This window comes from Otolemur garnettii, unplaced genomic scaffold (assembly GCF_000181295.1).
Source record: "Otolemur garnettii isolate 467f Iridium unplaced genomic scaffold, OtoGar3 scaffold00035, whole genome shotgun sequence".
NCBI classification, from domain to species: Eukaryota; Metazoa; Chordata; class Mammalia; order Primates; family Galagidae; genus Otolemur; species Otolemur garnettii.
The window spans coordinates 5,685,802-5,709,738 of record NW_003852430.1 but is presented as its reverse complement, the minus strand read 5'-3'; the positions used below and the strand labels follow the sequence as shown (position 1 = coordinate 5,709,738).

Here is a 23,937-nt window from a genome sequence, read left to right as displayed (position 1 = left end):
AAGGTTATGGCAGAGGCAAGAAAAGGAGGTAGATTTGTAAACCTGAGTTCAAATCCCAGCTCTGCTACTGACCGGGCTTAAAATTCAGTGAATTTAATGAATGCCTCTAAAGCTCAACAGCCAACTCTATGAAACTGAGAGAGAGGAGAAAGAGAGAAGCTAAACGACCCTAAGGGGTTCTTTGTCTGTAATATTCCACAATTCTAGCTTATTAAGGTGGTCACAGTGGAAATAAAAATCCCCAAGCAAAAGCAGAAGGTGAGATGAGGGCAGCGTAAGGGAAAATTTGTGGTGTGAGAGGAATAAATATTGATTCCCACACTTGACGCTTGAAAGGCTGACTGAATGATGGCCCAACAGGTAGAAATCGGGAAACTGGAATGGGAACTAACATGATGGCCGGCATGCACTCACAATAATCGCACATCCTTTTCAAACGAAATGTGGAGTTGCTGTTGTATAAAATGATTTCAGCTCTCATCTCCTCCTCTTCTGCAACTATTCCATCCAAAAGCTATTTGGTGAGTGGATGTAAAATAGATACCTATGCTCAGAGGTGGGGAAAACTGAGGCAGCCAAACAGAGGATGCTGGAATCAGAGGAGGTTAAGGAAGGCATTCCCACTGAAGAGCAAGTAGGCTTACAGTGTCAGAGCCCAAGAAGAATGAGAGGGAGAGATAATAGGGGTGGGGGACAGACCAAAGCACAGTATCAGAGACCAAGAGCAGTAAAGGGGGCTCCCATAACAAGTCAGGGATCCAGACAGGGGGTCGGGGCCAATGGGATGATGACAGTATCCTTCTAGGGGACAGCCCAGGGCACAGAAGCCCAAACAATGCAAAGAGAGTCTTCCTTTAAGAATATGGCCTGCAGGCTCGGCACCCATAGCACAGGGGTTACAGTGCCAACCACATACACCAAGGGTGGCGGGTTCAAACCCAGCCCGGACCAGCAAAACAACAATGACAGCTGCAACAAAAAACAGCTGGCATTGTGGCAGGCGCCTGTAGTCCCAGCCATCTGGGAGGCTGAGGCAAGAGAATCACTTAAGCCTAAGAGTTTGAGGTTGCTGTGGGCTGTGAGGCCACAGCACTCTACAAAGGGTGACACAGTGAGGCTCTGTCTCAAAAAAGGAAAAAAAAAAAAAAAGAATATAGCCTGCAGTAGGAGGTCAGAGCCCAGGCAGGGTGAGGAGGCACCGGTGGGAGGGGACAGCCCTGCAGAGAATGCTGGCATACTCTCAGTGCCATGAGAATGGTCACGGTGCAGGGAAGAGTAGCTGTGGTGATGAGAGTCTACATTATACAAATGGGTTAAGTAAATATTTCTACAAAGCTCAATGCAACAAGGCTAACAAAATGTAGGAAATATTTTAAATGTTTACATACCTTATAAACTGACTCCAACTCAAAGACAGCCCCAGTTAAACTTGGTGATGAGGCAATAATCTCCTTCTCTCGGAGACTCTTCTCATCGTCACTTAGCTTTAAAAAAAAAAAATTGTAACTGTTTAAAAAAGTTAAAGTCTTCATCAGTTTCAATTCATCAGTTCTAGGGAATAATCTATACATTAATAAAGAACTGTAAAACTGATATCTCAAAACATCCCTAATATGATGATTAGTAAATCATTATCACTATCCTTAAAGAAGGCAAAATATGGAAGAAAATCTAAATTCAACATTCTTTCAAATTTTAACTCTGTCAATTTCTAAGGAAATACACTGAAAGGACAGTAGCAGAGAAACAAAAAGCATTATAATAAGAAAAAGGGAAAAAATTATAATAAAAATTCAAGTTAATTTAAGAATAAAAATGAACGTTACCTCCATTCAAGAGTTATTTACCTTATTAAAATACCTATTTGAGGTTGGAATGGTTTAACTATTTCTCCGTTTTCTTGCCAGATGAGACAAGCCCAAACTTAAAACATTACTTATGCTAGAAACAATTATAATTTTATTATCTGAGACTGATTATGACCTTATAAAAGACTGACAAATCTAACCAGATATTAGCTTTAAACTTCTATACAAAAGTGTACATATCTGTAAATGAAGATGAAATGTAAATGACAAACTAAAAGAAATATTTGCATCATCTGACACCTGAGTTGCTTACAATAAGCCACTTGGTCAGTGATTTTCAAACATGTGCCATGGCACACTGGTGTACCGTGAGAGGATCTTAGGTATGTGGTGAACATTTTTAAAGATCATTAATTAAATTATTTTCAAAAGAAGATCAAAGCACAGTAAGTATATTCTTTTCTTTACTCTTTTTTTGATCGACATAATTCAAGTGTGCTGCAAAAGTTTAACTTTAGGTTCAATGTGTCATGAGATTAAAAAAAAAGTTTAAAAACACTAAGTACAAGTGATCCACCAGTTGTAAAACATGAATAGCCAATGTTCACAAAAGTCAAAATAATAAATGGCAAGTTAAAATAATAATGGACACTATTCTGCCCATTAAAATGTGAAAGTTAAAAAGACTTAAAATATAGAACATTGGGACAATCTGTGTGGGGGGCACTTTGGCAATACATCATGTATATATCAAATAGCTTTAAAAAAATGCAGCCTCCAATAAGTTTACTTCCAGTAATCTTAAGTAAGAAGCAGAAGTACACAAGAACAATGTTTCTTCATCACAGAGTTACTTATAAAAATAAGCGGGGAAAGCTAAACCTCCAAGAAGCATCTGGTTAAACAGACTACCTTATTCAAATCAGCCTCTTACAGAAAACAAAAACATTAATAAAATTTTAAAACATCATCTTTGGCTCAGCACCTGTGGCTCAAGCGGCTAAGACACTAGCCATATACACCTGAGCTGGCAGGTTCAAATCCCGCCCAGGCCCAACAAACAACAATAACAGCTGCAACCAAAAAATAGCCGGGCTTTGTGGCAGGTGCCTGTAGTCCCAGCTACTTGGGAAGAAGAGGCAGGAGAATGGCTTGAGCCCAGGAGTTGGAGGTTGCTGTGAGCTGTGATGCCACTGCACTCTACCTAGGGCTTGAGGCTCTGTCTCAGAAAAAAAAAAAAAGAATAAATAAGAACATCATCCTTACCACACAGAAGGTTTATATACAAAGTCGGGGCCATACAAAGGGAAGTATCGAGTAAGAGACCCTTGCAGGGAATGATGTAGGCACATCCTCAGGGAATCTCAAGGCTTGAACAAGTTTCACGTAGCCCCTGATTCACTGCCCCAGGCACCAGGCAATGGCAAACTCAAATCTTTCAGGAGAGAAGTACCTTCACAGTATGCCTCAAAGTATTTCTACATATAAATTTTCAAATATAACGTCAACCACATCTTATAACAAGGAATATAATAAAACTATGCTTCATGAGCAAAAACAATAGAAAAAACTCATACAGATGATAACTATGTCATTATGAGTAAAGAAATAAAAGACAAGCCAAATAATATTCATATGAATGGGAAACAAGAAGTGATTTTTTAAAAAAAAGAATCTCTAGAAAACAGACAAAAAAAATTAGGAACAGAAATAAAGTACTCTATGAAATCATAAAGAAATGCCTTAGGCTAAGCACCTTGGCTCATACCTGCCTATAATCCTAGCACTTTGGGAGGCAGAGGCTGGAGAATCACTTGAGGTCAGAGCTTGAAACTAGCCTGAGCAAGAGTGAGACCCTGTCTCTCCTAAAAATCGAAAGATTAGCTTGTCGTAGTGGTGTGCACCTCTAGTCCCAGCTTCTCAGGAGTCTGAGGAATGAGCACAAGTCTAGGAATTTGAGGTTGCAGTGACCTCTAATGATATCACTGCACTCCAGCCAGGGTAAAAGAGTAAGACCCTGTCAAGAAAGGGAGGGGAAGAGAAGAGGGAAAGGGGAGAAGGAGGAAAGGAAGAACGAGGCAATAGGGGATGGGAGTTGGGGGGGCAAGAAAGAAAAAAGAAACTCAAGTTAAAAAATATTAGGTGTGGTGTCTGGTGCCTGTAGTCCCAGCTATTCAGGAGGCTGAGGCAGGAAGACTGCTTGAGCATAGGAGTCTAAGTTGCAGTGAGCTGTGATAATGGCATGGCACTCTAGCCCAGGCAACAGAGTGACACACTGTCTCAAAAAACAAAACAAGATAAACAAACAAAAAACACCTTAAATTCTAATAATTGTAGACAATTACTTCTAGAGGTCAACTAGTACTTAATCAGCCCTCCCCGAGTTGTTCTGTAAAATGTAAATTTAGTCAAAAGGCCACTTAAGGATCTAGAAGGCCATATGTGGCCCCAAGGCCACAGGTTCCCCCCACCAAGAGATTTGAATTAAAATTGGCCTGGACTAGTATTGACCCCAGGCTCATGAAAGAAACAATGAAAACCCTTTTAGAAAAAGATACATTCCTGCTAGTCTTCCAAATAACTTTCCAAACATAATCTCTAGCTCACAAAGATAACAAAGCACACCAGCAATAAAAACCAGATATGTAAGGCAAAAAAAGTATGCGAGTAGGAAAAGAAGAAGAAAAACTCTATTTCCAGGTTATATGTTTAATATACTTAAAAATGCAGAAGGATCCACAAATAAATTATTAGAACTACCAAGCCTAACTAAGCAAGGTTTCTAGATTCACATATAGAAAAACCACTGTATTTCTATACACCCGCAACAAAGTTCAATAACGGAATTTTATTATCACTTACAACAGAATCAAAGGCCTAGAAATAAATCTAACCAAAGATGTGCATGGCCTCCACAAAGAAACTATAAAACCGTATGGAGAGTGGTTCGGCACCTGTGGCTCAAGCGGCTAAGGCACCAGCCACATACACCTAAGGTGGCGAGTTCAAATCCAGCCCGTACCCACCAAACAACAATAATGGCTGCAACCAAAAAATAGATGGGTGTTGTGGCGGCACCTGTGGTCCCCGCTACTTGGGGGGCTGAGGCAGGAGACTGAGCCCAGGAGTTGGAGGTTGCTGTGAGCTGTGATGCCACAGCACTCTACCCAGGGGGATAGCTTAAGGCTCTGTCTCAAAAAAAAAACAAAAAAATACCGTATGGAGAGAAACTGAAGAAAATCTAAATAACAGAGTTATCTGCAGACAGGAACTGGATAACTTAATATTGTAATTACTTTAATTCTCCTCAAAAAAACAAAATTCCTATAGATTCAATATAATCCCAAACAAAATGACAATAGTCTGTGTGTGTGTAAATTTATAAGCTGGCTCCAAAGTGTACAGAAACATCCGAAAAGCCAAGAACAACCAAGACAGAAATAAGAAAAACGTAGTCAGTCCAACAGGAAAATGAGCAAAGAGATGAAGAGACCCTTACAAATGAAAAACTCAAAGGGCTGATAAATACGTGAAATGATGCTCCACCTCCTTAGTTCTCAAGTAGTAGTACAAATTATCACCACAGTGAACCTCAACAACACACCACCATACAACCACATGCAAAACCAAATATCAAAGTAAAAAACAAGTTGGTGAGGGTATGGAGGACAGCAACTATCAAACATTGTTTGTGGGAACACAAATAGTGCAACCACTTTGGAAAAATATTTGGCAGTTTCTTATGAAACTAAAAATATCTCCCTTATGATCTAGCAATTCCATTCCCAGGCTGGGAAAAATGAAAATGTATAACTCCCCCAAAGACTTACATGGTCCCATTTATATGAATATGAACTTCCAGGACAAGTAAAATTTATCTACGGTAGGAAAAGATTTCAACAGTTGTCTCCTCCTGGGAGGCTAAGCCAGGGATTTGCTGGGATGGAGCATGAGGAAACTTTATGGGCTGATGGTAACGTTCCGTATCTAGTAAAGAGTTCGGGTTGAACAAGTTTATGAATTTGTCAGAACTCATGAACAGGTACATTTAAGAGCTATGTATTTCATAGTATGTAAATTTTACCTTAAGTAAAAAAAGACAACTCTTAACAAGTGTAGAACTCTAGTTAATAATATTCATGCAGTAGTATTTCATGGAAAGTATACCGATTTTTGCTAACTTACCTTGAAATGGACTAGTAGGTGGAGAGAAAAATGGACAGTATATGATAAAACAAATAGAGTAAAATATAAATTGTGGAATCTAAGTGATGAGTAAAGGTAGACTTCTACTTTAAATTCTTACTACTGACTGAGCACAGTGGCTCACACCTATAATCCTAGCAATCCAGGAGGCCAAGGCAGGTGAATCACCTAGGTTCACAAGTTCAAGACCAGCCTGAGCAAGAGCAAAACCCCCATCTCTACTAAAAATAGGAAAACCAGCAGGGCCTGAGCTGGGCGTAAAGTCCTAGCTACTCGGGAGGCTGAGGCAAGAGGATAGCTCAAATTCAGGAATCTGAGGTTCCTATCAGCTATGACGCCACGCCAGGGCAAGAGTGAGACTTTGTCTCAAAAAAATAAATAAAAATAAATAAATTCTTACAACTTTTCTGAGTTGTTTGAAAATTTGCATATTACAATTTTGGGGGCCAAATAACACAATGAAGATGCTACTACACACCCACCAGGACAGTGAAATAAAGTCAGACAACGTGGATTTTCTCTCACCCTACTGACAGGAGTGCAAACTGGTGTAACCACATCAGAAAGTCTGACTTATCTCGTGAGTTGAAGGTAAACATACCCTGGAACTTGACATTTTTACTTCTAGGTATACACCCTGAAGCAAAAATAAGCAAACTTTCCTAGAAAAGGACAAACAGTCAATATTTTAAGTTTTCTGAGCTGCATGACCTCTATCACAAGTACAGTCATGTCCTGCATATAAAGACATTTCAGTTAATGGAGAAATGCAAATTAAAACCTCCAGTGAGAATGGCTCTATCAAAAAGTCCAAAAACTAACAATTTCTGGCATGGCTGTGGAACGACAGAATGCTCACACACTGTTGGTGGGACTGCAAATTAGTATAACCTCAGGAAAAACTAGTATGGAGGTTCCTCTAAGAACTAAAAGCAGAACTACCAGGAGATCCAGAAATCCCAATCCTGGGTATTTACGCAAAGGGGGGGGGAAAAATACCTGCACACCAAGGTTTATGGTAGCCCAATTCACAATTACAAAGATGTGGAAATAACTGAAGTGCCATCAATATATGAGTGGATTAACAAAATATGGTGTATATATACCATGGAGTACTACTCAGCCATTAAAACAAAATGGTGAATATCATTTGTAACAACCTGGAAGGGAATGGAGACCATTCTTTCAAGTGCAATATCAAAAAAATGGAAAAATAAACACCAAATGTATTTACTTTTGCTTTTTTAAAGAAATCTCACTATGTTGCCCAGGCTGGGCTGAAAATACTGGGCTCAAGTAACCCTCCCATCCCAGCCTACCAAGTAGCTAGGACTACAAGCATACACCCCTGCACATGGCCTAAAATAAATCCGTAAGAGAGTGTGTTTCTCTGTAAGTTTATGCATGCAGAAAAGTCTACACTAAAATATAACTAACACTAAGTAAAGGAAGGCAGATAATTTTTATTTTCTTAGAATTTGCGCATATTTTATCAGATTTCTCCTATAGATATTTTGAATTCTGGATGCTATCATAAGCAGTATATTTTTTTTTTTTTTTTTTTTTTTTGCAGCTTTTGGCTGGGGCTAGGTTTGAACCCACCACCTCTAGCATATAGGGCCAGTGCCCTACCTTTTTGAGCCACATGCACCACCCCAGAAGTAGTATTTTTTATTTTAATTTCTAATTATTCATTGTTTTCTTGTGTACACTTTCATTTTGTTCTGTTATTTCAAAGTTAAAGATACTGCTTACCAATTTAAGTCCAGTAAGTATTAGATTGACATTGTAGAATTGCCACTTGCAGCACCACTAAAGATTTCTGCATGTGTTCAAATCTACTGAGACTGATTTATGTTTTTATCACTAGTACAGGTTAAGCACTTTTTCTCTGTGTTTCAATAGAAGGTGAAAATCCAGTGGAAAATTGGTTTTCAAATGTATTTTTTAGGAGCAAAAATTTTCCTTCAAAGGAAATCCTATCTAGATGAATGCTTCAGTTTTGTTTTGTTTTTTTAACCTCTGGTTGAGGTAAGACTGGAACTGAAAGCACTGCCCAGCCAGCCCACTAAGATGCCAATCCTACTCTTTTGTGACCCCAATCCCAAAAGCATGGTCAGAAAAACCTCTGCAACATAGTTAAGTAACTGCAGAACAATGCACAAAGACTGATGGCAACAGATTAGCTGAAAGGGAAGAGGTGGTTGGCTAACAGCAATCTCTCTATTTGCTCACAAGTTGTTACATGAAAATTGAAATATGGCATACAGCATGGAGGAAGCAGTTTAGGACCAGGAACCTGCATACTATATAAAGGTTGAGATTAATGCATACATCTGCTAGTTACTATGCGAACCATTTTACTTATACTATCTCATTTTATCCTACCAACAACCCTATAAGGTAGGTGTCACCTTAGTTTCACAACTGATTATTATGAGTCGAAATAAAACTAGATTTCCAACCAATGTCTATTCAACATTGAAGCCCACCAGGTTATGAGGTCTCCAAACAAATAAAGAGATACAATAATATTGTGCAGGAGAGTTGAACAAATATAACATCAAAAGCAATAAAAGACAAGGTCATCAATTAGAAACTTGAATCTTAATTCCTCTTCAGTAAAGAACATGACAATAAGAAGCAAAATTATAATACAACTAGATGCCGTAAGAAATCTTACAGGTAAAAATTTAAGATGTCAAAGCACAAATTACATACAATCAAAGCTCATTCTAGAGTATTTAAATTGAGGGTTAACAACAGCAAATATTTCTCTCAGAGCTAACACCACATTATTTTGCTTTAGCATTTGCTTTGTTTACATATATCTCTGTTGACAGTAATTTTTCTCCTTAATTGACGACTTACCTCTTACTTCGCATTGCAGAAGGGAAAACCTTTGACACTCAAATATGTAACCAGACTCACACTTCAGGGAATATTTGAGAGGAGGCAGCTATGTTTTAGAAATCTCCATGTCTTCCCAATAGTCTTTCACTATGTTTTAACTAAACATCCCATTTATATATAAAAATATTTACAAATTTTATCAGCAAACATTTTTCTGATTAAACAAAATTTTAATTACATACCTATGCTCCCCACATTAATATAAGAATAATCATAATTTATTGCCTGTATTGGTTTTGCCCAAATAGTTTTTATTGAATCTATCTAGCAAAACTGAAGTTAAGGCCAAATGCATTAACTGGCCGTAGGTCTTTAACGATCACTTACTATAGCAACAAAGGAAATAAATCATTATCTTTGAACATACATACATATATTTGTCCTAATATAATTTTAGGTTCTAACTAAATAAAATCCCATATCAATACCTAAGTACCTTCAGTGCTTCACCAAGTATATAATATGACATCTCAAGCTTTCCCTAAATTCAAGTATTTATATTAACGATGCCACAGTTATTTCTAAGCAATTAACTGCCTGCTTAAATGTCAGGGAAGCAGGGGAAACCCACTTCAGTTCAACTGCCACACAACAGAATACTTGTCCAAATTGTCTTCTGCTTTAAAAATAGAGTCAAGATACAATTTTAAACAACAAGAAAATCTTGAGAACAGGGTATTAAAGAATATAATTTCCTTTCATTGAAATTTCTACCCCCTCAAATTATATAGTCTTGCTTAGATTAAAAATTGTAGATAAAATTCTAGGAAATTCAATGTGTTTCTAAACCTCTCACCCAAAGTAACCAAGTACATTCCAAATCCTGCCCATTCGATCTAAAATTCGTAGCATTCCCTGCTTTCTAGCCTCTGAGTAAAGATTTTGTCCTTCCTTAGTGAATTATTTGTTTGACTATTCGTCAAACACATTCTAAATCTTCATTTATGTATATAGTTATAATCAAAATTGAATGGGCAATGTAAGAGAATTCTTACTGAAAAATGTAAGATGACTATCTGAAACTTTACTAATTGGTGTAAACTGCTACTGACTTCATTCAAATTCCTAAAATAATCTTGAGTACTCTCTCTTCTCCTGTTTTCTCCTTAAAAACTACTGGTGAAAATAAGAGTATATTTCATCTTCTCAGGATTCCCTAAATGAGGTTATCTGCTGCATACCTAAAAAATAGTCATCCTTGGGAAGAGCAAGACAAGATTAAATGTCTTCCTGCTTCTACCAACAGAGAATATGAGTAAAAACAGATACAGTGGAACAATTATAAAAGCAGAGTAATAAAATCGAAAGAATATAGTTTTTATAATCACAGAAACCCGTCTTAAAATCTTAAGTTAACCTCCTCACCACCTCAGTTTCTTCAATGATAAAATGAAGAAAATAATACCTACCTCATGCAGCTTTGGTCTGGGATTAAATAAAATAAGTAAAGTGTCTAAAATAAGCCTAACAAACAGCATACCCTTAAATGGTAAATACTTATTATTACTATCTGTAATGTACTTTTTTGTTAGTTTTTATTTCCCAGGCTTTTTCCCCAGTAAAGTGAAATGTGTACTACAACTAAAGCAGTTTCTATAAATTTGTCATTTTATTAAACTAACACCCAACTTGGTCTTTAGAGGGTATTCAAAATAACTGATAAAAGCAAGCTAGGTTATCACTGCAACATCTTACAGTCAAGGTGTATTACGCTTCAGGAAATGACATACTGAAAAAAGGTGTGTAACAAACTGCTTTGAATGGAACCACAGTGACTGAATGACTTACTATTCCAGGGACCCTTGAGCCTCACCCTGATTAATTTTCAATCTGCAGTGTCTAGGAGCAATGTGTGTCATTCCCAAGCAAAAGCTTTAGGAACATGTGGTTCACCCAGTTTTCTCCTCCTTCTTCACAGTAACTAGTGAAGTTCTCCTACACAGAGGCTACTCAATCAGCCTGAGTCCCAGGGTCAAAGTGACACAGAGCAGGCAGTGGGTGGCCCAGGAAGACACAAAGCAGGAGCAAAAAGCAAAGTGAGTCACTAAGGTCTGGGGGTCTTTTGTTGTCAATGCTTATGCTATTCTGACTAGAATAGTGATCTTAATCTTTCCATCATACATTCTCATCAAGAAAATGTTTGGAGCACATACTTCTAATATATGTATATTTAAACATTACAGGCAAACATTACTCTTATTATTATGTATTATACTTAAAACATGCCCTACAGACTGCCCCCCAAAAATGTAGAAGGGACAAGTGTATGTTGTATCCTTTATTTCCCTCCCACACTTCCAAACGATAATCTTAGGCACACTGTTTTAGAACCACTGGTCTATTACTCTAGTCTCTAACATAAAGGTATAAATAAGGCTTCCTAGAGATTTAAGCTTCTATGAGCTTCCAATCAATAATACTCAATCATGTTTCTAAATAGTTTGGACAGGAGTTTTATATTTGAATCCACACATCTCTCTTCAGCCCTGGTCCTTACACAAGTATGCACATGATTTCCCAGCAAAGCTTTTTAAGATTACAGATTCCCAGCTGGGCACAGTGGCTCAGGCCTGTAATTTTAGCACTCTTGAAGGCCAGGACATGTGGATTACTTGAGCTCAGGAGTTCAAGACCAGCCTAAGCATGAACAATACCCCGTCTCTAAAAATGGCCGGATGTTGTGGCAGGTGCCTGTCGTCCTTAGGAGGCTGAGGTAAGAGAATCACTTGAGACCAAGAGTGTGAGGTTACTGTGAGCTATGAAGATGCCATGGCCCTCTACTGAGGGTGACAGTGAGATTCTGTCTCACAAAAAAAAGATTACAGATTCCTGGTGCCACCCAGACCTACAGATTGAAGCCCTGAAGTATATTTTTTAATAGGTCATTAGTAGTTCTGACATACATCACTGGTCTAAAGAGTGTATCTCAAGAAAAGAAAGTTCCAAAATAAACTTTTTATGTCCTAGAAATACCACCATTTATTCTAGCATTTGTCTGTTTTATTATAATTCACCCATTCTCTTAAAAAAATTATTTTTAATTATTATAGGTACATAATAAGTGAATATATGTAGGAAGAGTACATGTGATATTTTGGTACAAGCATATAATGTTTAATTATCTAATTATGATAATTGGGGTAACACCTCAAGCATTTATCACTTCTTTGTGTGAGGAACATTCCAATTCCACTTGTTCGTTATTTTAAAATACATGATAAATTATTGTTGAGTACAGTTATCCTCTGGTGCTACCAAATACTAGAACTTATTCACAGTATCTAATTGTACTTTGGTACCCAGTAAGCATCACCACTTTGTCCCCCACTCCTCATCACCTTTTCAACCTCTGGTAACCATTATCCCATTATGTTTCAATTTTTATCTCCCACATATAAGTGAAATCATGCAGTATTTGTCTTTCTGTGCCTGGCTTATTTCACTTAACATAATGACCTCCATTTCCACCCATGTGGTTGCAAATACAGGATTTCATTCCTTTTTACAGCTGAATAATACTCCATTGCGTACATGTACCATTACTTTATCCATTCATCACTCACTGACAGACACCTAGTTTGATTCCACATCTCAGCTACTGTGAATGATACAGCAACGAACATGGAGTGCAGGTATCTCTATATACACTGATTTCCTTTCTTTTGGATATGTACCTAGCGGTGGGATTGCAGACACATAGACAGATCTGAAACAGAATAGAGAACCCAAAAATAAATCCACACACCTACAGTGAACTCATTTTCAACAAAGATGCCAAGAATACCCATTGGGGGAAAACGTCTCTCAAGTAAGTGGCATTGGGAACAGGGGATATCCATTATCAGAAGAATGACCCTATCACTTGTCATACAAAAACTCTGAAGTCTAGCCTGAGCACAGTGGCTCATGCTCATAATCCTAGCACTTTGGAAGGCCTAACTGGGAGGGCTGCTTGAGGTCAGGAGTTTAAGACCAGCCTAAGCAAGAGTAAGACCCTGTCTCTACAAAAAAACAGAACAGTTAGCCAGGTATGTTGGTATGTACATGTAGTCCCAGTGATTTGAGAGGCTGAGAAAGGAGTTACTTGAGCCCAGCAGTCTGAGGTTGCTGTGAGCTATGATAACACTAGTGCACTCTAGCCAGGTCAACAGAGTGAGGCTTTGTCAAAAAAAAAAAAACCTGTAAGGCCTAAATCTAAGAAACTATTAAAGAAAACATTGGGAAAACTCTCCATGACATTGATCTGGGCAAAATTTCTCACGTAACCTCAAAAGCACAAACAACCAAAGCAAAAATGAACAAATGAGATCACATCAAGCTAAAAACTTCTGCACAGCAAGGGAAACAAGCAACAAAGTGAGAAGACGACCCCCAGAATGGGAGAAAATATATCTGCAAACTATCACCTGACAAGGGACTAATAACCAGGAATATAAGGAGCTCAAACAACCAGATAGAAGAAAAAAAAAAATAATAATAATCTGGTTTTTAAATGGGCAAAAGATCTGAATAGACATTTCTCAAAAGAAGACATACAAATGGCCAACAGATATATGTTCATCATCAGTCATTAGGGAAATGAAATCAAAACTATAATGAAATATCTTCCCACCCCAGTTAAGATGACTTTTGTTTAAAAGAAAATAGTAACAAATAACTGTTAGCAAGGATATAGAGAAAGGGGAATCCTCATACTCTGCAGATGGAAATGTAAATTAGTGCAACCATTATGGAGAACAGTATGGCAGTTCCTCAAAAACCTAAATGGAGAACTACCATGTCCCCCAGTAAGGTATACAAAGGGTGTCCATAAAGTATAAATTGCACACGAACTTTATGGACACCCTTTATTATCCATTTTTTTTGTAAAGGACCCATTTCCAATGCACAAACACTATTTCCAGCAAATGAGATCTACCTATAAACAAGCACAAACACCCAAAATCTCCTCTCATTTTAATAGGGTGAGATGGACAATAAATAAGAAATTATACGGTAGCAGTCTGCTATAAATCAAGGAGTAGGGTTACAGATTGATGGATTTATACTTTCATTTGTAAGGTCAGTTAAAGCCTCTCTGAGGAAGTGACATCTAAATGGAAGCTTGAATGAAAAGGAGGCCACCATACAATCTGAGGCAAGAGCATCCCAGCAGAGGTGACAGCAGCTAGTGCAAAGGTCCTAAGAGGAAAAGGGCTGGCAGGTTGGAGGAACAGAGGGGAGGCTGACGTGAGCAGTGGCACATGGGGAGTGCTGGTAGTACTGGAATTCTTCTTCAGTAGATCCTAGGTCTCAGGGAGTTGAAGAATGAATCCACCCACCACAAATCAGTGGCAAGACAGGATTTATTTTACAGAAAACATTACAGAAAAAGCACCAGAGCTTCTGGCAGAGGGAAAGACTTAAGTCAAAAAAAATCTCTGGGTCCCTTGTCTAGTACAGCCTAACAAATGAATGGATACAATCCCTTCAGCCAGGAGCAAAAGGTCTGCGTTCCCAGGCCTAGGAAACTTATGTGAAATTGACCAGGCCTGGGAAATGGGGGGGAGGGGGGATTCCAGTTCAGCTCCAAGTACAACCAGAGGGAAACACCACCCGCGCTCCCTGAAGCTGGCAACCTGGAAGTGTCTCTCCAGCAGCTGTCTGGCTACTGGAGCCTCCTGCAGCCCCCTCTGCCTACCCTCCAACCCACTGGCTCCTCTGTCTACTGCTACCCCAACACCCAGGGTGGAGACAGCAGGTCTCCCCTCAGCTCGGTGGCACTGGCTGGGATGCCACCAACCCAGTGTCAGTGGGAGAGGTGGTTAGAGGTAGACACAGGCCTGGGTGAAGCTAGACTTTCATCCTAACACATCTAAGATGTACTAAATGGAGGTTTTAGGCAAGGGAAAGTTAAGATCTGAGTTACACTGTGATTTTTAAAAGACTGCACTTGTGCTGAATGGAAACTGAATTGTATGAGAGATTAGAGCGGAAAAAAGGGACCTATTTAAGAGGCTACCTGGTAATTTAGGGAAAAGAGGGCAGAACTGAACTAGGGAAACACCAGTGAAAAACAGAAACGTAGAGATTTGGGGTATATTTCAGAGGAGCACAGACTGATGGCCTGCAAATGAAGGGGTGCGAGATTCCTAGGTTTGAAGCTTTCGCCACTAAGCAGATAGTGACGCCCTTTACTGATTGCTTTCCTGGATACTGATTATCCTCCGCTATTTATTTCACTTCTGTACAGATCTGTCTTAAGTATCTTATTGCACATTGCCTCAAATCCTTTATGAAAAGGGTCATGGCATGCATGAACTGATTTCAAGTATCAGTTTTTCTTAAAATGAAACAAATCTGTACCAGCAAGTAAAAAGACATGTTATCAATTCCAACAATATTAAAACTATAATTAAAACAAGTTATTAATGGGAAGATGATTTAAAACAAAGAATCATCTCTTTTACAATTAAATTAAAAATCTGTTGATGAAGGAAATGCTGAAAGATAATGTGATATTTTTATCATTTTATTACTATTTCTAACAAATGTGAGTTCTATATTCGTAGTATTATGATCAATAAAAGGCAGTTTGTCTCTCAAACACACTATCTAATCATTAACCTTACTGGGGAGATTAAAGATAGCTGTAAATTCTTTGACACTTCCTTCAGTGAGAGCGGAGATCTACTTGCCCTCCCCTCAAATATGGTCTAGTCTGTGACTACTCTGACCAGGTACGAGTGATACCATGGCAGCTCCAGCCTAGTCTTGGAGGACTAGCAGCTTCTGCCTTGTTCTCTTGGAGTCCTAGGTCACCAAGTAAGCCCAGCCACCTTGTTTGAGGGATCCTGGCAGAGTCTAGCCTTCTACAAGTCCCCACCTAGACTGTAGACATGTGAGTGAAGCTGTCTTAGACATCCTAGACCTGACTAGTTGCCAACTAAGTAACCCCATATGACACCATGTGGAACAAAGGAATTACCCCCTTGAACCAACATGAATCCCTGACTTTCAAAATTGTGAGATAAAATAAAATGGGTACCATTTCAAGTTTTAATGTTGGATGGTGGAATTTAGGGATATTTGAGACACAGAGATAACCAGAACACTTATCAACCTAAAATAAAAATTAGTTTTGAACATCTTTTCTGGCCAGGGATGGTGGCTCATGCCTATAATCCCAGCACTTCAGGAGGCTAAGGTGGGGGGACTGCTTGAGGCTAGGACTTGGGAGACAGGCCTCAGCATCACATTGAGACCTCATCTCTACAAAACAATTTTTTAAAACTTAGCCAGATATGGTGGCTCATACTTGCAGTCCTAGCTACTCAGGAGGATGACACAGGAAGATCACTTGAGCCCAGGAATTTGAGCCTACAGTGAGCTATTATCACCCCACTATACTCCAGCCTGGACAACAGAACCTGTCTCTAAAAAATAGGCATTTTTTTCTATTTATAATATAATTCTTACAACACACTTTCCTCATTTAAATTTATAAGAGAGAGCCATATTATAGGTAAAAATTTTTTTAATTATAAAACCTTTAGCAAAGAGATAAAAACAAAATTTTTTTTTAAAAAATTACTACTGTGTGGATATGTTAATTAATTAAAATTTATAGGCCAGTATAGTACTTCACTCACAAATTTTTGTGTCATTTATAATCATCCAAAACATTAAAAGTTAGAAAATGAATGATAATTTAATATCCTGACTTTCTAATTAGTATGTTGATGTCTCAGTAGTACTACCAATCAATATAAAAATCAATTGTCTGGTTACTTTATTACTGCTTCTTTTTTAATAGCACAGATGCATTTGGAGTATACTAAAATTTACACTAAAAAAGAAAGATTACATCTATTCAAACACATCTCTTCTATGAAAAAATAAATCTCTTATTTTAAAAATATTAAGTTTATGTAAAAGCTCTTCTTAAGTCTCCTCAATAAATCAAAATAGCAGTAACTCCTGAGCTGAATATGACAGGACCAAACACAAGTTAGAAAATTACAATCTGAATGGACACACAAGATATGCTTTCCATTCCATCCAACAAACATTCTGTCAACACCTTCTGTGAGCCAGGTACAGTGCTGACAGATATTACAAACAAAAGTAAGACATTACTTACTTTATAATTTGATTAGAGGGCTGGGTGCGGTGGCTCACGCCTGTAATAATCCCAGCACTCTGGGAGGCCAAGGCGGATGGATTGCTTGAGCTCAGTTCAGGACCAGCCTGAGCCAGAGCGAGACCTCATCTCTAAAAATAGCCGGGCATTGTGGCAAGCACCTATAGTCCCAGATACTTGGGAGGCTGAGCAAAAGAACTGCTTTAGCCCAAGAGTTTAAGGTTGCTGTGAGCTATGATGCCATCGTACTCTACCAAGGGTGACAAAATGAGACTCTGTCTCCCAAAAAATAAAATAAAATAAATCTATAATGTGACTACAGTAGTAATTAACTGTAGCAAATCTCATTGAATGCTGATACTTCTGATCAACCAATTCATCTCTATCTGTCTGCCTCCCTCCCTCCTTCCCCTTTCAGTTTATGGGTCGAGTCAGCCCCATTCTGACACAGACCAGAAAAATGCCAACAATATAGCAATACATAAATAAGAATGAGTAAACAAAACATGTAATAAATGAATGCTGAACATATAAATAGCAATATTAAGAAACTTTACTCCTAAAACCAAATGTAAAAATATATTACAAAAGACAATGGGTTATATACAAAAGTATCAAATCTTAGGGAAATGGAAGGGGAATGGGGAGTAGCTAAGGACTAGAATTCATACTAACTTGTATCATTCTGTCCTACCAGGAGGCTAAAAGTCTGTAGAGTCAAAACTAAAACAACTTTATATAAAAGTTCTCAATGAACCTTTTGTTCTATTATTTATTTCCACCTATGTCTCTCATCCTCACCCTCAATCAGTACTCAAATATGGACCCGTCTGGACGCCCAGCATTGCTCTTAAAGGCATTCTCTCGCCATTCAGCCCTGACCCTTATCTACCCACCGCACTCATTTGTATATTCCCTCTAACGAACTCATTCCAAAATATTGTCTACCTTGGCGTCTTTGAACCAGCCCCCAACTCATGCTCAACCTCTTTTCGAAATGTTCCTCTGCCTCCTTGTTATCTCATGAGATAAATTAACACAAACTTCCTCCTTTCTTTTTCCTTCCATTCTCACCAATACTTCCCCTCCTTACAGATGGTTACGCTCCACCATTCAGTGCCTCGAATTCATCCAACCCTTCTGGCATCTCACTACAGTCATCTACCACCACCATTTGCCCAGGACTAAGAGGCTGCTTCTCAGGATGTGGGCCTTTCAGTGCTCAAACTGGAACAGACACAGTCCAAATCCAAACTTGTCAACACCATAACACTACCTTATTGCCACCGTCCAAAGCCACTGCTCCACTCCACACTAGTATTATAGCGTCCGGCATGCTCTACCTCACTCATACTGCACGCTCTACCTCACTCTACGCTCCTCCTGAAGCTCACTCCCAGTCTCAGCGCAGCTCAGTCACCCTCCTACACCCTCCCTCCCACATTTTCCCCAAACCTGTCTCCCTATCCTTCCTGCTAACTCATTCCACTACCCTCACTTCACAGGCTCTCTGGGCCCAGTAAAGTCCCCTTTTTCTCCAGGCCTTTAAACGCTCCCTAGTCTCAATTTTCTTCTCCCAAAGCCCAATTATACCAATCTACTTCCTGAAGCACCCCAGGCCTTTTACCTCTTAGGATTTACACATATTTCCCTTACCTGAAATACCTTTCTATATGCTGTGCTTCTACTGGAAAATTTCTATGAAGCTAACACATTACCTCTGCAAAGTTTTCCCAGATTTCCTCAATCATATTATTCCCTTTTATATACTTGTACATACTTGTATGCTTGAAGACACAGTATTATAGTATTTATGAGTATTTATAGCTCCCTTACTACAATATGACCATAAAAACAGATAAATATTTTAGACTTTATATACTCCCAAGTCTTCCCACAATACCTCATGAAATGTTTACTGATCAAAATATATAAACAATGCAAGTGAAAATATTCAAACTGAAGAAATACAGAAAAATACAGAATAAAAATAAACATTCTTTATAATGAAACCCCCAAAGACTAAAAATTATTAAAGAGAGGATGTATTAAAGTAATTCATCAAACAATGAAAGCAGATTAACTCATGAGAGGACACAAAAACTCATATATACAACATGATTTTCAATTCAGTTAGTAATTAAAGAGGAGGTACACAGTTACACAGAAGATCCACAAGTAGTTATAAGATAATCCTAGAATAAGACACTGTGATAAAAATGGAGGGAAAGTAAACAATTAAGAAAGATGGAAAAGAAATACCAAGAAGGTAAAGGTGACGAAATCATGCCTGGGTCAATGTAAGAGTAACAGTACCTTTGATAAAAGCAGTTTCTCCTGACATAGCTTCTCCAGATGAGCACTCGGGTAGTTAAACTAAAGAAATATTACTTTTCTATTTGTTCAATATAACAATTTAAGAAGCCAGCTTACCTTAATTTTTTTTTTAATTTTTAAAAATTTTAAGATCGTCTCTTCAGGCCAGTAATTTGTCTTGAGAGAGGCTGAAAAGAGTATGTCAAGGGGCAGAGGGGAAGGGTTTGCAATGCCATCTCCAACAGTACCATAGCAGGTGGGCTCCAACCCTGGAGCCACTCACAGTTCTGATTTCTTAAATTATTCAAATCTAAGTCACACTGAAAACCACCAAAAAATGCTAGATAAAACATGTTTTTAAATGGTTGGCAGCATTAAAAACATAAAAACACAAAGAGAACTGCCAGGCCAAATCTTGAGGCAAATCTACACTGTGGAAAAATAAATCCCTTGTTCCCTGGGCATGTTAGCCAATGCCTTCCCCTGTACTTCACATACTCAGATTCAAGGGGCAAGGAGGCAAAAGATGAGGATTAGGGCCTACTAAATGTAGGGATCCTACAAGAGATACTCCTGTATTAAACTGGGACCCCAAAGATCACATGCTGAGAGGAAGCGTGAACTACAATTGATCCACCATCTCTCTCCCAATCACATGATAATGAAAACAAGCTGTCTGAGCACTGAGCAAAGCAAGAAAAGAGGAAAGGAGAGAAAATAAAGTTTTGGCCATCCCAAGTATACACAGCTTGGATGGGCCAGGGAGACATAATCCTAAATATGATTTTAAAAGAGTCCTTGACTTACGGTAATACCCTCAGAAACCTGGCAGATGCAAACACAGTACCTCTCAGAGAAGAGCATATTCATTCTGGGAACTCCCTACAAAAAACTGGGTGAGGGCAATCATCAGTCACAGATAAACAGGAAGGAAACAAGGCAAAATGAGCGAAAAACAAACAAAAACAATAGCAGAATGGACCACACAGATTTTAAATCTAAGAATTATCATAAAAAGCAACCCACAACAAATCTAAGAAAGAAAAACAAATATTAAAATATCTGCAAGGAACAGGAATCCATAAAAAGTCATATAACAGATATGAAAAAGAATCAAATAAGACTTCTAAGAATAACAATAACCAAAATTAAAAACCCAATGGGTGAAGAACAGACAAAAAAGAATAGAGGAAATAACAAGCTGAGAAATAGTTCAGGAGATACAATCTGTAATTCAGCAAGAAAAAAACACAAAAACACAGAAGGAAACACAGACCTGAGAATGAGATGTGAAAGAATCAGGTGGTCTGAAAGACAGCTGACCGGTGTCCCAGAGAGAAAAAAAGAATAGGGGGAGGGAAATTTAAAAGAAAAAAATGGCTGAGAATTTTCCAGAATGAATACGAAACATCCATCTACAAAGTCAAAAAGCCTAGTGAAAACCCAAGCAGGATAAGTACAAAGAATTCTACTCCTAGACAAACTGAGAATTCTGAAATCAAAGAGAAATGAGTCAAATAGAGTATCTTAAAAGGAGACCAAGAGCAGGATGCCTAACTTACCTTCAAAGGAGCTATAGCTGGACTAAACAGCTGACTTCCCCACAGCAACAGTGAAGAAGACAACAGAATGATATACCTTAATGTGCTAAAACAAAGTGCCTGCCAACCTAGAATTCTATATCCAGGAAATTTGTCTTCCAGTAAAGAATGCGGCCGCTTTTCTTATTTTTTGTTTAGGTGAAAAAATATTCTCAACACTTTTTTGCCCCAACAAAAGAAGACATATAAAACATTAAGAAAATACTTCACCTCAAACTAATGCAACATGAGGACACCTGAACATTTGGGGGAAGATAAACATTCAATGTTTTCTTGTGTATCTCCTTTATACTTATAAACATACGGTATTTTTAATACTAATTGGTTACTTATACAATTGCATCACATAGTTCTTCAGAAAAGAAGAAGACCTGAGGGTGATGGAGCATTTTAAGGCCTTGTCGATCTCCCTACTACACATTCACACCCATGCTTTGTTCAGTTTAAGAAATTTTTACTAACTGCCAAGACAGTCAATAGCATAAGACCAAACTCCTATGATCATAATCCATTTTTCAAATGTACTTGGAACTTTACTTCAATGGCTTAATATGAGATTTCCCTCTAATTTTAATCACTAAGCCTTATAATCAGTAAATATTTTGAAATAAAACTTTAATGAATGGTAAATCTGCTTCACAACTAAAGTAACCTGAGGTTTGTGCTTACCACTGCCTCCCCAGTTTCCCTATGAACCGAGTTCATCAAGTCTCTGAAATGTGTAACTGTTGCTTTAATTCCAAACTATTTATTTCAAGCACCCAGTTAATTGGCAGAATGCCTATTTCTTCAAACGGCTTTCTGCAACTGAGCTTCAAATTTTCTTCTTTATGACATCTCCCTTATGTTGTCTTCTGCAATAACCTTTTGGTGCACAATTAAAGACCTCAAAACTCAATCTTCTTTGAGGCTCCAACTGGCAAATGTTTTCCAAAAAAAAGAGAAAAAGAAAGAAAGGAAAAGTAATTTTCCTTTCCCATTTTTACAATTTAGCCCAAAAGAAAACTGTTCAACTTAACTTGGTCCTAGTTTTTAAACTCTATAGCAGTGATTTTCAACCCATGTGCCTTGACAGGATCTTAGGTGTGCCACAAAAATTTTTAAGTCTACCATGAGATTAAGTTCAAGTCTACCATGAGATTAAAAAAAGGTTGAAAAACAGTGCTCTATAGCATCTTGGATATTATCAAGATCATCAGAAGAGAGGCAGCAAAACTCTGATTCACTGAAGATATGACGACTACAGTCTTCCAAAGATGCTAACAGTAATATATTACAAAAATATGGCTTTCCGGCTCAGCGCCCATAGCACAGTGGTTATGGCGCCAGCCACAGACACCAAGCCTGGCAGGTTCAAACCCAGCCCAAGCCAGCTAAACAACAATGACAACTGCAACAAAAAAATAGGCGGGCATTGTGGCGGGTGCCTGGAATGGGTGTCCACAACTACAGGCACCCGCCCGGGAGGCTGAGGCAAGAGAATTGCTTAAGCCCCCCAAAAATATATGGTTTTCCTTAGCTGGGGAGGAAAGGTAGAAACTTACTTCAGTTCAACATGGACCATTGGTGCAGCCATGCTTATTCAAGCATATGAAAAATTAAATTTTTTTTAAAAAGGAAAAATAAGGTCAGAAAAATAAATTAATCTGTTATAATTTTCTCCTAGAGGCCAAGTCAAATCTTTGGCAATTACGTTTTAGTGAGTCAAATGTTATTAAATTTATATTTTCATCATATATTTCAAAATCAAGTAGATAGCATAATACCAGCCATTTTCTGTACCTGGGGTAAAGGGAAAGGAAATCTTTATTCTAACAGCTACTCAGATATATATTTATTTATAACTGAAAATATTAAAAGTCAGCTTTGTGTCTTTGACAAAGTTGTCCTTTTTATTGACCCAATTCAATATTTTACTCCTCAGGAAGTTATTCAGGCATTTGAGGTTACAGCTGGCACATAATAGTTCAACTATCAGAATATCTCTGCTACCTTTCTGCCTTCTTATCCTTTAAGATGCTGTTCAAAAGCTGTCAGCTCAATGTTGCCTTCCCACCGTAAGCTAGCCCCTAGAAACACCATCTTTTCTTTTTCATAAGGTTTAACAACCATATTAAATGTTCTGACAGCAGATTTTTTTCCTTTATTAACTGTTTCCTGAAAATAGTCTTTTCCCACCCTCCTCAACTTCAAACATGTTAATGGGCATCTTTTATAACATGCAACATAATGCTGGATGCATATGTATCAAAAATTAGCTATAAAGGAATATAAAGAACAATAGTGGCTCCAGAATTTCTATGCAGCATGCACTTAGGAGTTAGATTCTGCTCGGAGACTTATCTTACAGATACATTTGCATAGCAAGCACACATTGTAAATTGTATGCTTTGGGAGCCTTTGGAAAAGAGGCTGATAAAGTTCTTCAACACTTCAATGCCACTCCTTGACATTGAAAGGACTTAGAAACTACTATCTCCTCATCCCATCCATGTCCCCTACATCAAGGAAGAGAACATGGGTGAGACTCGGTGGCTCATACCTACAATGCTAGCACTCTGGGAGGCTGAAGCAGGTGGACTGCCTAAGCTCAGGGGTTCCATACCAGCCTGAGCAACAGTGAGATCCCCATTTCTACCAGAAAAAAAAAAAACTAGCCAAGCAGTGGCAGGCACCCATAGTCCCAGCTACTGGGGAGGCTAAGGCAAAAAGGATTGCTGAAGCCCAAGAGTTTCAGGTTGCTGTGAGCTAGGATCCTACTCTAAACAAGGTGACAAAAGTGAGACTCTGTCTCAAAAAAAAAAAGGAAGAGAAGGAGCTACTCATACGTTTATTTTACTTCAAAGTCCACCAGTAGCTTCTTCCCCTTGTCTACCCTTATCCCAAGTTAGAGGTATATCCCCACTTACAGTCTAACAGGGTTCAAGTACACTCAAGATATGGGTTCAAACAGAGGAAGAAGCTACCACTC

General features: G+C 38.3%; 1 protein-coding gene across 2 annotated transcripts in view; it reads right to left on the bottom strand.

The window, feature by feature from the left end:
- Positions 1 to 23,937, bottom strand: part of PRIM2 (DNA primase subunit 2) — a 286,830-nt gene that overhangs the window by 228,338 nt on the left and 34,555 nt on the right. For both annotated transcript variants that reach the window (XM_023513161.1, XM_003789669.3), the window contains exon 6: positions 1,389 to 1,484. In XM_023513161.1, coding sequence (XP_023368929.1) covers positions 1,389 to 1,484 — 96 coding nt within the window. The remainder of the gene's footprint in view (positions 1 to 1,388; positions 1,485 to 23,937) is intronic.